The sequence below is a fragment of the Gymnoscopelus microlampas genome, assembly GCF_963454915.1.
Source record: "Gymnoscopelus microlampas genome assembly, chromosome: 11".
Lineage (NCBI taxonomy): Eukaryota > Metazoa > Chordata > Actinopteri > Myctophiformes > Myctophidae > Gymnoscopelus > Gymnoscopelus microlampas.
The window spans coordinates 50,793,256-50,811,096 of record NC_139948.1 but is presented as its reverse complement, the minus strand read 5'-3'; the positions used below and the strand labels follow the sequence as shown (position 1 = coordinate 50,811,096).

Below are 17,841 nucleotides of genomic sequence, written 5' to 3'. Positions count from 1 at the left end.
GATCAATACATCCACACGTCGTAGTGTCATCAGTGGGTTGTACCTCTAGGGCGGAGTTGCACTCGGGGGAAAACACAGATTTCCCCCAGCTGGTATAGACGGAGGCACAGAAGGCACAGAACCTTGTTGCCACTCGACAAGGAATGCTACATTAGCAAATTAAACAAGAGCCCGATTGGAATGTTGTCCTGACTGGACAGAGGATCCAACACAACACAATGGCCCGAGGTTATCGGATTTAATCACCTGGTAAGAGACACTATTACATTTTCTACAGATATGATCAATTAAACTTATCATAATATCAAAAATCAAAAGCCATTCATTCATCAATGATGTTTATAGAACACGTTTTAGTGAATTCCTACTAGTACAGGAGACATCGACGCCATTACAGTTTGGAAACGCAACATGCAGCGATTTACACACAAAACAAGCCAAACCCTAGACTATCCTCGTGTAAAAACCTACAGAAAACGCAATTGTTAATCTGGCAATGAACACGGAGCTAAATCCTGCATTATATTAAATGACGCACTTCGCCAAATGGTAATGGCGTCGGTACATGCCGTTCACAAAACAGTGTCTAAACTGTCCTTCAAATTCACTATAAACATTATTGATGACTTAATGGCTGTTGGGTTTTGATATTATGGTAAGTTTAATTGATCATATCTTGTAATAGTGTCTCTACCAGGCGATTAAACACGGTGCATATGTAAACATGTTTTGTAACAAGGAGCGAGACAAGAGGTAACCAGAAGACTCGCACCAAAACACGCTCGCCCCCATTTTTCTCACCGACCAGCGGTTGTTGTATTTGTTTTACGGTTTGAAATAAGTTCAGGGTTAGGCATAGTTTTACTGAGGTTCAGTTTAGGAATAAGGTTATGTTTAGCAGTTTAGGCATAGTTTTACTGAGTTTAGGAATACCAGGTGAATACCGGTGGGTTTGCCCCGGGGCGACTGTGTTTTGGGGCGAGTGTTTTGATATTCAGACGGAGCTGGAAAGAGGGAAACAGATTCAGTGGTGCTTGTGCTGAAACTTGACTAATGCAATAAGATATAAGGATAATCTGATAAACCACATGAACCCCAGTTTACGTATTCTGGGGGGAACATAAACCAAACATTGCCTATCTAGCTCACAGTTACAACGCGTCGCGTTCCGACGCACTGTGAGCTCATAGATTGTCAATGTTTGGTCTTTTTAGTCACATATATCTTAATAATAAGTCAACTTTGCCGAGGGCGAGTGGACGATTGTGTTCCAGCTGTCCTTCTGATGGATTGTTCTTGGCTGACAATGTCTCTATCGTCCATAAAATAGCTCTGAAAGTGATCCAAACGATCGTGTATGATGTAACTCTATGAGGCAGATCGTTCTGTTTTCCCCCGTGACAAAATCCAATTGGGCGTTCCTGGGCGTTCCCGTCTATCTCTGTGTGTATCTATGTTGGCGTAACTAAGAGATTCACTGAAAATGCATTGCTTGAGTTGCACAGAGTTGCACATCTGCAGCCGACAGGGGTGAGTCTTAGCTCGATCAACAGTCGTAACTTGCTCATGATGCAAACAGGATGTAGCAATCACAAAACAATGTCTAAGAAATGAAAGCTCAGCTCAATTAAAAAAGTATTTGTATCCAGGGTAAGTCAACATATAAATGCTCCATTTCACACTCGTAGAATAACACACTTTTACACCTGGGAGCTTTCCGGTCTTTTACTGTTGGAGCAGTTTTGGGGTTATGGTACTGCGGTATATATGCCTTGCTAGAGGGCACTTCAATGGTGGATATTGAGGGAGGGGTGAGTTTTACTCATTTACTTCCTCACCCTGATTTCTTTCCTGCCAGTCTGGGGAATGAAACCTCCATATTTCCAGTCATAATGCTCTTAACATTTAGGATGGTACAGCACAGAAGATAATATCAGTATGTGTGCTATGTTAGTTAGGTCCCATACTTGTCCGTAGAGGTTCTGTGATGTGCTGTAACCAGTCATCCTTGACAACGTCCTTCTGCCCTCTTTCCAGCCGTGTCATGATTCGACAATCCAGCTGCTTGTTTTGAAGTATGTCACTCACTGCCTGTATAAAAACATTGACAATATTTTCAGTCAGCTGCCAGGCGTCCTAGTCTGAAATCATTTGGACAATACTCTGACCATCACATATCCAAAACACTATTCTGAACACACCTCTCTTGGTACTGTTCAGAATATAAACTATCCATCCATGTCAAATACTATATATATATATATACACACACACACATATATACATATGTGTGTGTGAGCATTATTCTGTGTTTTATTAGGACGACGGGTTTTGCCGTGAGCTTTGTGTGTGCATGTATGCGTGCACACACACACATAAATATATACACACACACACGCACACACACACACACACACACACACACACACACACACACACACACACACACACACACACACACACACACACACACACACACACACACACACACACACACACACACAGAGCCGATTACCATGAACTTCACTTGAAAAGTGTACATTATTTGAGGCTGAGAAGGGCACTAACCTGGAAGAACTTTAGCACCTTCGACAACTTCCAGAAGAAGGGGTGTTTCTGGATTTCACCTAGCATATAAGTCCATACTTCATTAGACTTAATTTTCAATGCAAAATGCATCATGGCCAAGTCATCTGGAGGGGACAGTGTTAAAACAAGCATGAGGGTCATTACAAGGTGGTCTCTATCTACTATGATGCACCTCATAACAGAGTGACTTTCATTGCCATTTTACAATCCTTCTCACAAAGTATAGTCCATTTGCATTTGTCCATGTTCATTTAAAAACAAAAAAAATGCTACCATTACTAGAAAATAAAAAATAAAAGAAGATTCACAAACCACTTTACATACACTTCCTTTATGTAAAGTGGAGGACATGATGAAAGTGTGCTCACCACTGCTTGGGTCGGCGGCAACAATAAAGACGGGGCATGCCACCAACCCGAATGCCTTTCCCGATCCTGTGATGTCATCTTTGTACAGGAACTAGAGAGAAGAAGAGTGAAGGTCAAGACCTAGTACAGCTGTGAGAATTTCAACATAGTTCTGCTTCTGATCATTCATTACAACTGACTGACCTCGAGTTCACTGCACACAGCAACGTCGTTGAGCTTTTGCGACCTTTTAAACGTTTCAGAGATCGTGAGCCTTCGCTGGTTAGACACCAGGATGATTCTGCCATCTATGGCATTGTGAACTGGAGGATAGAATCATGTGAAGCCAAGACTTACACTGGGCATGAAGATGTTGTACATGAACAATCAATAATAATTCCAACATGATGTTTTACTGCAATAAGTAATAGTTACATATTTTCTGAGAGTGTAGGTGATTTGGTCCTTCTATGATGTGATGAAGCACCATCACTGGCTCTAGTCCATGAAGGTGACAATACAGATTATACCGGAATAGGTACTAGAAAAAGACACAAGGCACCATTGTAGTGAGAGGACAAAACGTGTGATGACATTGTGTAACTAACTGTGTTAAGAGTGGTCCAGTGCATTTCTAAATGATAAGATGCTTCACTGTTTGTCACCAGGTTTGAAGTGGTTTTACAGACTTCTCTCTCATCCTGCCTGCTAAACCCAGACATAATGTTCTACAGAGGTCAGTCAATCTGTTATGCAATCAGTGTTGCGTCAGATGAACTGAAGGCATAGTGGAACAGTTGCACGGTACATCTAAACTCATCTTCTGTTATCTTCACTGCCAACAGTTCTTCAAACACGGCGCAATTTTTCTTCACTGCAACCAGTCCGTTAAACTCAACCCTGGTGAACTTTTTCTTCATTGCCACCAGTCTGTTAAACTCAACCCTGGTGGAAAAAGTACATAAATACTAGGTTTAATGGGGAAACAAAAAAGGCATGCAGAATTTGCCATAATCCATCTATAATGGATAAACATGCAAGATCATTATTAAGATTTATCTTCCAAATGTTTCCTTGCACATTCCAATCAAATTATTAGGTTTATTGTAATGTTCAGCTTAATCTATACTCCATCGCGCAACGTGTTGCTTTTTTGACAAAACAAACAAATCTACAAGGTATCCACACCTTTCATTGCGACGCAATGACAACTTTGGCAAATGATAATCATGATGTGTTGATGACTTATGATTTAATATGCTGAGATGATCAGATCAGGTAATGAAGTTAACTGACTGAATATGAAGCGATACAGCGTTAGTAAATAGACAAAGTTATAGCAAGAGTATGATTAGTACGACCCATAGACTAGGAAAATGTTCACATATTTAAACATGTATTGCCAAAACCTAATTGGAATTTGTTTGAGTGTTCAGAGATAACAACAAGAACAAGATAAATGCTGAAGTAACGTGAACACGTTGCAAGCTCAAAGAGTGTCTCGTAACTCTTCGTAGTGGAAGTGATGGTCCTTGGTGAAGAGCAAGAGATTAGCAATGGCGAGGTGATGATGGCCTTTTTCCTCCCACGTCAGGTCCACTAGCTTGTTGGTAGATCTAGACATTATCGTCTCTCTCACCCAATGTCTTTTAAGCTCAACCCTGGTGGAAAAAGTACAGAAATACTAGGTTTAATGGGGAAACAAAAAAGGCATGCAGAATTTGCCATAATCCATCTATAATGGATAAACATGCAAGATCTTTATTAAGATTGATCTTCCAAATGATCACAAATGTTTCCTTGCACATTCCAATGAAATTATTACGTTTATTGCAATGTTCAGCTTAATTTATACTCCATCGCGCAACGTGTTGCTTTTTTGACAAAACAAACAAATCTACAAGGTATCCACACCTTTCATTGCGACGCAATGACAACTTTGGCAAATGATAATCATGATAAGTGTTGATGACTTATGATTTAATATGCTGAGATGATCAGATCAGGTAATAAAGTTAACTGACTGAATATGAAGCGATACAGCGTTAGTAAATAGACAAAGTTATAGCAAGAGTATGATTAGTACGACCCATAGACTAGGAAAATGTTCACATATTTAAACATGTATTGCCAAAACCAACTTAACAGTTGAATTGTAATTTGTGTGAGTGTTCAGAGATAACAACAAGAACGAGATAAATGCTGAAGTAACGTGAACACGTTGCAAGATCAAAGAGTGTCTCGTAACTCTTTGTGGTGCTGCGCTTTCTCAGCGACGTCCTTCCTCCGTTGGTCGTCTGCCTCCCTCAGGTCGGTACATCTAGAGTCATCCAGGGGAGTTCTCTTCACTGCCACCGAACGTCTGTTAAACTGACCCCTGGTGGAGAAAGTACAGACATACAAGGTGTAATGGTAAACAGAAAAAGCATGCAGAATTTGCTATAATCTATCTATAATGGATGAACATGCAAGATCATTATTAAGATGGATCTTCCAAATGCTCACAAATGTTTCCTTGCACATTCCAATCAAATTATTAGGTTTGTTGTAATGTTCAGCTTAATGTATTCTCCGTGGCGCAACAGTGTTGCTTTTTTGACAAAACAAACACATCTACAAGGTATCCACACCTTTCATTGCGAATGTATGACAACTTCGGCAAATGATAATCCTGATAAGCCTTGGTTTGCTTCAATATTGACTTCTACCCGATGCCTGTTGATTGATGACTTATGATTTAATATGCTGAGATGATCAGATCAGGTAATAAAGTTAACTGACCTGAATATGAAGCGATATGGCGTTAGTAAATAGACAAAGTTATAGCAAGAGTATGCTTAGTATGACCCATAGACTGGGAAAATGTTCACATAATATTTAAACATGTATTGCCAAAACCAACTTAACAGTTGATTTGGCATGTGTTTGTGTGTTCAGAGATAACAGCAAGAACAAGATAAATGCTGAAGTAACGTGAACACGTTCCAAGATCAAAGAGTGTCTTGTAACTCTTTCAATGGGTCTGCACTCTGGTAACAGAGTGGCGTCCTCTCCTCCCCTTACCAGTGTGTAACAGGACATGAAGCGTCAGTACTGGTAGCGCAAAATAAGTGCCGTCTTCCATCCTTTAAAAACATACATGCACAAAAAAAATCAGCAGCGGTGCAGCATGTAGAGGAAACTCTGATCATACACAATTATTATTACTAGTCCATTCAATGGCTGTGTGCAAATTCAGATCAATTGCTCCAGCCACTGAGGAGAACTGGGCAGAACAAATTTTGCTCTCACCACTACAGAGGTTTCTCAAATTATAGGAGGATTAAAGAAAAGTACTTACCTGAACACAATGTCACCAAATGTACCGTTGTACAAACCAGATCTCAATATATCCCTGTGGTACACAGTTATGCCACCCACTTTCACCTCATCTGAAATGACACATGCAGAATGCAGCTCCATACAATATATTTCAGTGTTTGTCAACCTTTTTGGTGCCAAGGTACACCTGGCTTAGCCAAAATATCCCAGGGTACACCTAGATATATGGTGCGTATATGTATGTATGTATATATATATATATATATATATATATATATATATATATATATATATATATATATATATATATATATATATGTATATATATATATATAATATTTACTCTCATGTACACAAGATGTAATAAAGAAACCTTGAACATTACAAAATGTCTTTGGCCTACAAATATATAAACTTGGGGTAGTGCAATGAATGGAGAAGATGAAAAAAAAGGAAAGAGACAGTGCCTCAGTTTCACCGATTTATTTTTGGAAACATACTTGGAAACAACTTGTTTTGCTTTGATGTCATAATAAAGAAACCTTGAACTAAAAAACAGCACACACATGTTCAATTTGGCCTACAAATATATAAACTTGTCATTGCAATGAACAGAGGAGTTGGATTCACCTTCCCAAGAAAAATACTTTAAAAACTCAAAAAGATTTTTTAAAAAATATATAGGAAAAATTGGCCACAATAGTCTTAGTGTGAAACTGTTTTGGAAAGAAAAAAAAAAACACTTTTAAGCCAGTACAAATGTCTGCCAACAGCTGTGCGTGTCCACTTATATCTGTTGATTCGTCAAGCTGCAGTGCAAACTTTCCGCTCGTCACAATCTTTTGTATGACAGCACTCTCAATGTCTGCAGACATGTCTTCAATGCGTCGGCCAATTGTCTTGTTTGAGAGCGGCACCTTCTCGAATTCCGCTGCAACATCTGGTCCCGACATTACGTTAGCCAGGATTTTGGCTCCTGCCAACATATATGTTGCTGCTGTATGTGGCAATTTTAACTTTGCCACAAGCTCTGCAATTTGGTAGCTAGCTTCCAGAGCTCTGTCACTAACCTTGGTGCTGGTGGTACTGCGTAACAATGCAGTTGTCTGTTTTGCGTTCTGTCTCGCCTTAGTAGCTTTCAAACTCACAAAATAGTCTTTGTCCTTTGTGGCGATTTCTCCATGGTGGGCCTCAAGGTGACGTTTCAGCTTACTGGGAACCATAGCACTGTTTACGAGCTTGTCCCCGCACACGATGCACAGTGGAATAGGATTAGATGGGTCCCCCATAAAAGTGAAGCCAAACTTGATGTAGTCATCATGGTACAGTCTGGCTGTAGTCGTCTTGCTTGTCGCCGTTGTTGTTCCCGGCGGCACGGCGAGGACGCTGGCGGCGGCGCTGTTGTGTGTGCTGCTGTTGCAGCTGCCCTGTGCGGCCAGCTCGTCGGCAGGTCGCGGTGGCCCGGACACACCGGCAGCGCTGCTTGCAGGAGGATCTGGCAGCGGCAATGTCTTGCTGATGACGGCGAAATTTAGCGTCTTCTGGCCCTGGGTGCATCTCTTCTTTGCTGGTGGAGCTCTCATCATCTTGTAGTAATAATACTGAGTGCCAAAGCATGTACCCTGTGCCCCTTTTATACAGTAATATTAACAACATATTTGCATTCCTATGGGTGATGATCACAGTGATCACCCATAGGAATGCAAATATTCAGTGTAGCGGCTACACTGAATGGACTCGGGCGTGGTTGAGTGTGAAACGGTCCGGATGACGGCCGTATCGATTGACGGACGCGCCATTGTTCTCGAGGGGCTGGTTTCACACGTTCTTCAAAGCTCACGGTACACCTTGCAAGTATCCGCGGTACACTTACTGTACCATCTACCGCGGTTGACAATCACCGATATATTTGACCTCATGTTCTTGTTTTCACCCCATTCAGCCATGTCATCCTTGTGTGCCTAGTGTCGTCCCTGTCACTTCCAACCCCCTCCACTGATCTGGGAAGGGTGCAGACCACTGATTCTCAACCTTTTTCTAATAAATCAAGTTGTTGGTTTTCTTTTTCTTTATTTCCCCCTGAAATAATATTTTAAACAAGCAAAATCTGCTTTTTAAAATACAATTTGAATATTGACCAAGGAGCCAAGGTAAGGTAACTGGGACCAATTGGTTCCTACTTCCTAAACTATAGACGAAGCCACAGAGCTGCAATCATAACTGCAGTGTCAAGCGGGTGCCGCTCCGCACCGCGACCCCGCAGCTACAGGCAGCGCTCTGTGGATTTGTCTATAGTTAGTAAGTAGGAACCAATTGGTCCATTTAGCTGGGGAACCCCTGGAACCCCTTGAAGGACCCCTGGAGTTCCCTGGACCCCACGTCGAGAACCAATGGGTTCCTCCTCCGATACATATTGAGTCACCAGACACTTTTCACCGCATGGAGGTTCACACTATCTCACCCAGGACCCCCTCCCTACTGAACAGAGGCCTTGTCTGGCCTCGTCCGGTGAATAGGACATGATACCTCTCCGGCCTTCCACCCATGAATGATACCAACAACACTTTGTGCTCCTGGACAGCCCAGGTATTGAACCTGGGTGTCTGTGGTGCTGGGCGACGATCTGTTTACAGTGAAACTGTATAAACTAACACACTTAACTGTGCATGTGTGTAATGTTCATCCTTACCTCTGTCGTCATTCTCGTTGACAGGTTTGTGTCTTGAGTCTCCTTCTAGTGGTTTCACCCTGGACAAGAGCTCCTCCTAGCAGGAAGGAGGACAGAAGGATACAGGTTTACATTATAGCTTTGAGGTCTAACCACTTAAACCGTAGACTGTACTTAACCTACGATTCTACAAATGCCTTCTAAATCAGTAGTTCTCAGTTATTATTCTTGACAAGGAACCCCAAAATGATATGTATTTGGCCGCGGACCCCCACCTGAAAATGTTTTGTGCCAGGGACCCCCAGAAGAGAAGATTTGTGTTAACAAATTCAAAATGATTACATTTCTTTCCAACACTTTCAAGATCTTTCAATTTCTTTTCAAAAATAGCAGATGTACAAACTCGCAATGTATGAGCTTGTACAGTACATCTGCTATTTTTGAGAACCACTGTTCTAAACCACTGCTCTAAATCCTTAAAAACGTATTTTTCTATAAATATAGTTAAAATCTAAAATGACACAGATGCTTTCCCAGTTTTAATGGGTTAATTGACCGGCGTCCTCCTATAGGGTCTATCCTTTGCCCCCTCCCTTTTCCCTCTACACCAAACCTCTTTGCCAAAAATAACCAATCTACAAGCCTCACAACGTGCCACAATGTGACCTGTTGTGAACTTATAGATCTGCTATTTTCAGAGAATTGTCCTTGAAAAGTGTTTTCTTGTGTAACCACAGTTAGGCCAGGTACACACTGCAGGACATTAGGTCCGATATTGCTGTCGCCGACCTTTTTTGGCGCTCGCCGACAAAACCTCCCGATCTGACGCAGATCGGCCTTTGATCGGCGAGATAATGGTCGCTGTGTGTGAAAGGCTCCGCGACACGATGTGGCCGCGATTCTCCGCTCTGCGACGGCTTTCCGACCGTTTTCAGATATCTAAATTGTTAGATATTCATCTCTGTCTGGGACAGGACAACAGACAATATCATACTATGAACGGGGCAGCGAGCACCTTGCGAGGAGATGCACGCTACAGCCAATGAGAGCACATTACAGCCACCGTGGCTAGGGGAGCGTCGCTGGATCTGCCCACAACAAACAGTCCCTACCGCAATATTACCGTCCAGTCCTGTAATAATAATAAGTATAACATAAGTTAACATTATAAAACAAAATGAGAAAGTGAGCGAGCCTGGTGGGCTGTATGGAATATTTACAAAATCCACACAGATCTTGAATGGGGCGGTCTATGTGTTGTGTTTGTGTATGTTTTCAGAAGGGGGAGGTCTGCGCCTCTGTGGACAATTCATTATTATTATTAATTTGGGGGTCCTTGCCATGAAAATGTTTGAGAACAACTGGTTCAAACAACATTAGGAAACAAAGCCAAAAAAACAACTACACTTTCAAGCAACTTTACAGAAAAACAATCCCAAAGTCGCTTATAATAAGCGGACATGGCGACCCTGTCACTGACCGCTTCTGCGCTCTTGACGTGCGAGCGAGAGAGAGAGAGCGAGAGAGGGGAGAGAGGGGGAGGGGGGAGAGGGAGAGAGGGGGGAGAGGGAGAGAGGCATATCACGGGATACGTCGATTAAAATGAATTGGAATAAACACAAATGTATGTATTAGGTCTGACTCTGGAGATAGCATCCTAGTGAACTATCCTACAGTGTGTCAGCCCTTGTCGGGGATCAATCGTGTTGTGAAGACCACAACGATATTATGACAGCCGATTTCAAGAAATAAACTCCTGCAATGTGTTCTGCTTAACGATCAGATGACTCCCCGAGCACTTTAAGGTCCTGCAGTGTGTACCTGCCTTTAAGTTGTCCTTAGAACCTCTCCTGTAACAAAGCATGGCTGCTAACAGACATTATTTAGCTGAATCCAGAATCTGATTCAGAACCAGAAGAGGCTCTGGCAGGAGTTCAAACATTACGAACGCAGCAGCATGTTTCTAAATGGTTAGTTAAAACCCTCACAGTATTTGTACCCTTTTATTCTCTTCTCAATGTCAACAATAATCTAATTATACAGATAAACAACACTAATGTTACATGTTGCAATTGTTAACCGATTCAGACCGGGAACTCATGTGTCATTTTTAGATTTCTTTGGCTATTCAAACATAGCAGATCTACAAGCTTATAGCTGCGCTATGAGCTTGTAGATCAGCTATTTTTGAAAAATCTTGAATATTTGTGCAAATCTTTGAATATATATATTTTTAAACCTGCTTAGGATCCTTGGTCATCCTGTCCTGGGATTTACTCTGGCTGTGGAGCGTGGAGCTGGTCTTACTGGCCTCCACCGAATCCCGCATGGAGCCGTTTCTTCCAGCCCTGGGTGATGAGGATGTTCCTACACTGACCCTCTGGTTCCTTTGCTCTCCGTTCCGATCAAGATCCTCCAGCAAAGCCTTGTGGTCCAGACTGGGTTTTCCAGAGGAGGGGGAGGGATCAGTTTTGATGACAGTGACCTCCTTGCGTTTGCGGTTCTTCTTCTTGCGTTTCTTCTTCTTATGTTTGCCACTGATGCTGTGATGTTTGGACTCCTCTTCTTGTTTCACACCGTTAGTCTCTGCTTCATCCTAAAGCAAGAACCACATAACAGTATAATAACACATTTGATCATAGCATTATGATGCATCACATAACAGTATCATAACACATCTGATCATAGCATTATGATGCATCAATCTGCGTGAGCACAGTGAATTCCAGTGTTTTCCATCAATGAACTACAATTATTGACTTGACTCAGTCTTGCACTCAAAGTGGCATTTCTCTATAACTTTACCCACAATGTTTACATCAGAATGTTGAGAACCTTGCATACAATCTTTACATTATATTGATGTAAAAAAGAAAATCTGCTAGGGTGGAGCAGTGGTAAAGAACTGAGCCGGGTCCAAAATATTGACTTTTTCCCTCGGGCACGGTCGGATCGTTTTGGTCGGTCCATCTGAAATGGATGGACCCGTATGGACCGGCACGGATATTAAACTCTTTAACCATCCGTTTTAAAATGAGACATATGCGTTGTAATTACACCTAAATCCATATTGTCTGTTCTCGCATATCGTCTGTTCTCTGCTCTCTGAATCCATGGAGAGTTTTAGATGAAATCTTAAGTCATGCCTTTTTAGCATTGCTTTTACCTAGGTTTTAGCATTACTTTTATTTATTATTGTCTCCGCCAGAGGTGGAGAGTATGTTTTCGTCTCCGTCCTTCCGTGTGTCCGACCGTCTCAGCCAAGCTAACATTGGTCAAGCTTCACGTGACACGTGACAATATGTTGTCACCAATGCTTTTGATTGGCTAGCGAGACGCATGACGAAATAAAAACCTAGAAAATAGGTGTGTCACTTCAAAAAATCATTTATATTTTTTGAAGTGAGCTTCCATCAGCCAAGCTAACATTGGTCAAGTGACACGTGACAATATGTAATATAAATAGGTAAGACAGGATTAATCAGGAACAGTACTGGCGGAGACCTGTGCTCCGAGGAGCACATTTTCTAGTTTTATCTTATTTTTTAAGAGAGCGAAATAGGCGAATTTGGGCTATCCTCGCGCCTCGTATTATGCCAACGGTGGGGGTCGACAGGGGGATTTGTGTAGTAACGCAATGGGCATTTCTACGTTGGTGAGTGATTTGCCACATATCAAAGATAACACTAAAAATTAACGGATGTCTCCTTTAATAGAACGGTCGGTGTTGAATGTGACACGCCGTTGTATCAAGTGTGCTGGTATATCAGCAAATTGATTTTGTTTTGCTGTGTAGCTGTATGTATTTTATACTTGCATATACTATATAAAAAGCCCACCTTCTCTTCTTCCTCAGGTATATTTCCATTGTCCTCTTTCCCTGTGACGTGCTGTAAGCTTGTAAATCTGCTATTCTTGAGAACCACTGTTCTAAACCACTGTTCAAAATCCTTAAAAACGTATTTTTCTATAAATATAGTTAACATCTAAAATGACACAGATGCTTTCCCAGTTTTAATGGGTTAATTGACCGGCGTCCTCCTGGGGTCCATCTTTTGCCCCCTCCCTTTTCCCTCTACACCAAATCTCTTTGCCAAAAATAACCAATCAACAAACCTCACAACGCACAACAATGTGACCCGTTGTGAACTTGTAGATCTGCTCTTTTCAGAGAATGTTCACCTAATTTGACCAAATGTTCTTGAAAAGTGTTTTCTTGTGTAACCACAGTTAAGTGGACCTTAGTAAGATCCTCATGTAACAAAGCATGGCTACTAACGGACATTATTTAGGAATGTTGGAAACCCCACATTAGCCTGGTAAACCCTCCCTCCGGAAATCTAATTTCCATTTGATTTCAGGAGTTAGTCTGGCATGATCGCCCATTCTGCAATATTGGCTGTGGGCTGGAGTTGGGCGGGAGTAATACCGTTGACTGACAACCCCATCAGCCAATGATCGTTGTTCCCCTTCAGCCAATCAGCAGTTAATGTTTACCACCTCCAAACTAATGACGCAGCGGGACTTTTGAGACGGCCATGCCCAAAATAGGTTGCCTTATTCGGATACATGAGTCTCACTGCCCGCCCCTGCCGGTTCTCTAAATTTTTATTTTTAAATAGGCTCTGTCATGATTAATTGACCACATATATGAAGTTAAACAACAATCAGCAAATTGATTTTGTTTTGCTGTGTAGCTGTATGTATTTTATACTTGCATATACTATATAAAAAGCCCACCTTCTCTTCTTCCTCAGGTATATTTCCATTGTCCTCTTTCCCTGTGACGTGCTGTAAGCTTGTAAATCTGCTATTCTTGAGAACCACTGTTCTAAACCACTGTTCAAAATCCTTAAAAACGTATTTTTCTATAAATATAGTTAACATCTAAAATGACACAGATGCTTTCCCAGTTTTAATGGGTTAATTGACCGGCGTCCTCCTGGGGTCCATCTTTTGCCCCCTCCCTTTTCCCTCTACACCAAATCTCTTTGCCAAAAATAACCAATCAACAAACCTCACAACGCACAACAATGTGACCCGTTGTGAACTTGTAGATCTGCTCTTTTCAGAGAATGTTCACCTAATTTGACCAAATGTTCTTGAAAAGTGTTTTCTTGTGTAACCACAGTTAAGTGGACCTTAGTAAGTCTCTCATGTAACAAAGCATGGCTACTAACGGACATTATTTAGGAATGTTGGAAACCCCACATTAGCCTGGTAAACCCTCCCTCCGGAAATCTAATTTCCATTTGATTTCAGGAGTTAGTCTGGCATGATCGCCCATTCTGCAATATTGGCTGTGGGCTGGAGTTGGGCGGGAGTAATACCGTTGACTGACAACCCCATCAGCCAATGATCGTTGTTCCCCTTCAGCCAATCAGCAGTTAATGTTTACCACCTCCAAACTAATGACGCAGCGGGACTTTTGAGACGGCCATGCCCAAAATAGGTTGCCTTATTCGGATACATGAGTCTCACTGCCCGCCCCTGCCGGTTCTCTAAATTTTTATTTTTAAATAGGCTCTGTCATGATTAATTGACCACATATATGAAGTTAAACAACTAAATTCTATCCAAACGATATCTTAAAAGTAAATTCCGTGCCTCAACAAAGAAGTTTGAGAGCGTTTTAAAACCGAAAGTAAGAAGTGAAGGCACTCGCACAAACAACAATGGCTGCCGTTCGTCTTTTGTCGGCTGCACTCAGGCTGCACTCGGCTTCATTCGGGCTCACTCGAACTCGCCACCTGATTGGCCAACTATCGCTGTCAATCACAGAACGATGAACGACGACGCTGATAGGCTGGTCCATTTGGTGTACGGGCTAGAAACGCCCAGACAAGCCTTCAGGCCAGACTCCTTCCTGGAATCAAATGGAAATGAGATTTCCGGAGGGAGGGTTTACCAGGCTAACCCCACATAGCACATGTTAAAAATACATTTTTCAAAGAGTATTCTTGTTTTAAATAGGGTAAGACGTGTTAGATTATGAGGCAATGCAAACACTATATTGCTCACTTATTTTACCATACCTTAGTTATTGTGCTGAAGTATGGGGGGGAAGTATATGACTACCATAAAACCACACACACACACACACACACACACACACACAGTCAGGGGAGCAAGTGTGTATGAAGAATGCTGGTATTGCAACTAATCAAAACATTCTTGCTGTATGTATAGCTTGATATACACATTATTATACTATTTATAAAAAGCCCACCTCCTTATCGTCTTCCTCTGACACATCTCCATTGTTCTCATTCCCTCTCCTCTCATGTGTCTGCAGGTCTGGTTCCCTGTGCAGAGCAGTAGAGTCACAGAGTCACTCACATAAAACTGGTTGACATGAAAATGTTTTCTATTGACCAGATGATATGTAGGTGGCGCTCTTGAAAAAAATCAAAGTTTCACCAGCGTCTGTTGTACATATTTTACTTTCTGGCCAAAAAGTGGATTTTACACAAAATGTGGGTTTCAGAACGGCTTCCCACCAGCTTCGCTTTCTAAGCCTGATATGTCTATGTTCTATGGATGCTGAGTTATTATGCTTCGATGAACGACGGTATATCGGCGACGGCGATCTACAAGCCCATAATAAGGCGTCGCATCCGCAACGCGCTGTGGGCTGATGTTGGACGCGCAATACTGTCGTGTGTCTAAGTATAAACTGAGCTTATTGGGGCATGAAAAGCACCTCAACTCGCTGAGTTCTCAACCGATTTAAGAATCGTGACTTTCATAACAAACTGCTTACGTAGATAATAATAATATAGCAGTCTTTTTGTCTGTAGTTATTTAAATTAATGGATATGGATCATTTAATACAGTAGCTCCATGAGATGAGGTTCTATGTCGTTGTCATCCGGAATTGGTGGATCGTCCGCCAAGGCTCCGCTGTTTACCATTTTGTATACATCGTATCCCAAAACTAATGGTAGATTCCAAACCGCACGGATGTTTAAGGTTTGGTCGGGGGCATAATATTTTAGGTCCGGAGCGAAACTACCCGTTTAAATTTCTTATTTAGTCAGCCTGTGGCCATGTTTCCCATTCAACCCGGGAAACCCCCCTACGTCCGCTGCCAGTACTGCTCCCGGTTTGGCTACAATGGCAGGGGTCTAATGTAGCCCTGAAACATGACTGTCATACCATGACAGTCATGGTGCCATGTCCCCCCGGTTTTTCGCGGTGTTCTATTTATTCACATTGCCAACTGTCACATGTACATACACGTTCAGATTTCACATATAAAGTGCTTACCAACGAGCCACGGATGTTACCTCGCGATGCGGACCACATTAAGTACCCGTATCTCCCGTATTGTTCAATAAAAAGCATTTTAATCCCATCGCCGGCCATTTTCTCTCTCTTTTTTGTTGTTGTAATGTATCAGAGTGCAATACACCTCCCAACCATTAGTGTCGCATGGTTGAAAGTATCGGAGACAATTTGGAGAAAATGGCCGGCGATCGGATTAAAATGCTTTTTATTTAACACTACGGGAGATACGGGTACTTATCGCGGGTCGCATCGCCTTGTAACATCCGTGGCTCGGGGGTCAGCACTTTATATTTGAAATCTGAACGTTTATGTACATGTGAGAGTTGGCAATGTAACAAAAATCGCACCATGACGCTTGTATACAGGCGTCATGTGAACCATGGCTAGGGTCTAATGTAAATAGTTAAATGTTAATTCTTACCCGTGTTCTCTGTCATCTTTCATTCTTCTACTGTAGAAGAAGTATACGATGAGTAAGGCTGGGAAAAAGGCTATTAAGTAATATAAGTTTGAAACTAAGTTTCCCATCCTTCCCATCTTAAGAACTCCTCCAGCCAGGCGACGGGAGAATCTTCACTAGTGTTGCCAGATCTTGCGAGAGAAATAAGCAACCAGGTCCATGAAAATAAGCCCAAAAGACACATTTTGGGTCGCAAGTAAATATCTCCCTTTTTGTTGGTTTGTTTCCTATACCAGTGGGAACCCCTGGTATAGGCAACATGAGCACTTTAATTAAACATAATATACATCTGCTATTTTCCTCAAAAAGTAAAAAATTATATATATTTAATTTGTTTTGAAACATTCTAACAACACATATCTGGTGGGGGGTCCCTGTCAAAAATGTTTTATTGAAGTGCGGATACGTGGACAATTAGGCTACATATTAATTGGGGGGTCCTTGACATGCAAATGTTTGAGAAACATTGGTTTAAGCAACATTTAGGGAACAAGCTCAAATAAACAAAGTACACTTAAGAAACAAGCCCAATAAACTGCAACCCACAACCACCAATATTTGCAAGCAACTTTGCAGGAAAAACAATCCCTAAGTCGCGGACATGGCAACACTGAGAGCTCGCCTTCTAGCTGCGCGTTCATGAGGCAGCGGCGGCGCCCAGATACGCGTACACTGGGATAAGTGACACATATGTGCTCTGACTGGTTCGTCACAGTGTTCAGGTCTATGGGAGTTGAAGAACCTGTCTTCCTGGAAGATTATGCTCTTGCTTTCTCTCTCTCTCTCTCTCTCTCTCTCTCTCTCTCTCTCTCTCTCTCTCTCTCTCTCTCTCTCTCTCTCTCTCTCTCTCTCTCTCTCTCTCTCTCTCTCTCTCTCTCTCTCTCTCTCTCTCTCTCTCTCTCTCTCTCTCTCTCTCTCTCTCTCTCTCTCTCTCTCTCTCTCTCTCTCTCTCTCTCTCTCTCTCTCTCTCTCTCTCTCTCTCTCTCTCTCGGTGGTACAGGTATGAAGCGGAAGTGTAAAGGCATCTTCAAACCTTATAAAGGTTGATCAGAGCTCTGCTACGATGTCACACACAACACACACTGTTGCCTGTTACCTGCAATACCTGCCACATAAACACAATTGGTCTGTGTTCGGGAGAGGGAAGCCAGGCGGGGAGGGTGATA

The 17,841-nt window shown here is 42.0% G+C and overlaps 1 protein-coding gene across 1 annotated transcript; it reads right to left on the bottom strand.

The window, feature by feature from the left end:
• Positions 1-3,227: 3,227 nt before the first annotated feature.
• Positions 3,228-17,839, bottom strand: LOC311055142 (uncharacterized protein). Its single transcript, XM_084071244.1, has 8 exons — positions 17,772-17,839; positions 15,155-15,230; positions 11,165-11,521; positions 8,947-9,022; positions 6,277-6,367; positions 5,185-5,313; positions 3,372-4,597; positions 3,228-3,259 (listed from the first exon to the last, which is right to left on the bottom strand). Exons 3-7 carry the CDS (start codon positions 11,252-11,254, stop codon positions 4,426-4,428), a joined length of 558 nt encoding a protein of 185 aa, XP_083927370.1. The 5' UTR covers positions 11,255-11,521; positions 15,155-15,230; positions 17,772-17,839; the 3' UTR covers positions 3,228-3,259; positions 3,372-4,425.
• Positions 17,840-17,841: the final 2 nt, after the last annotated feature.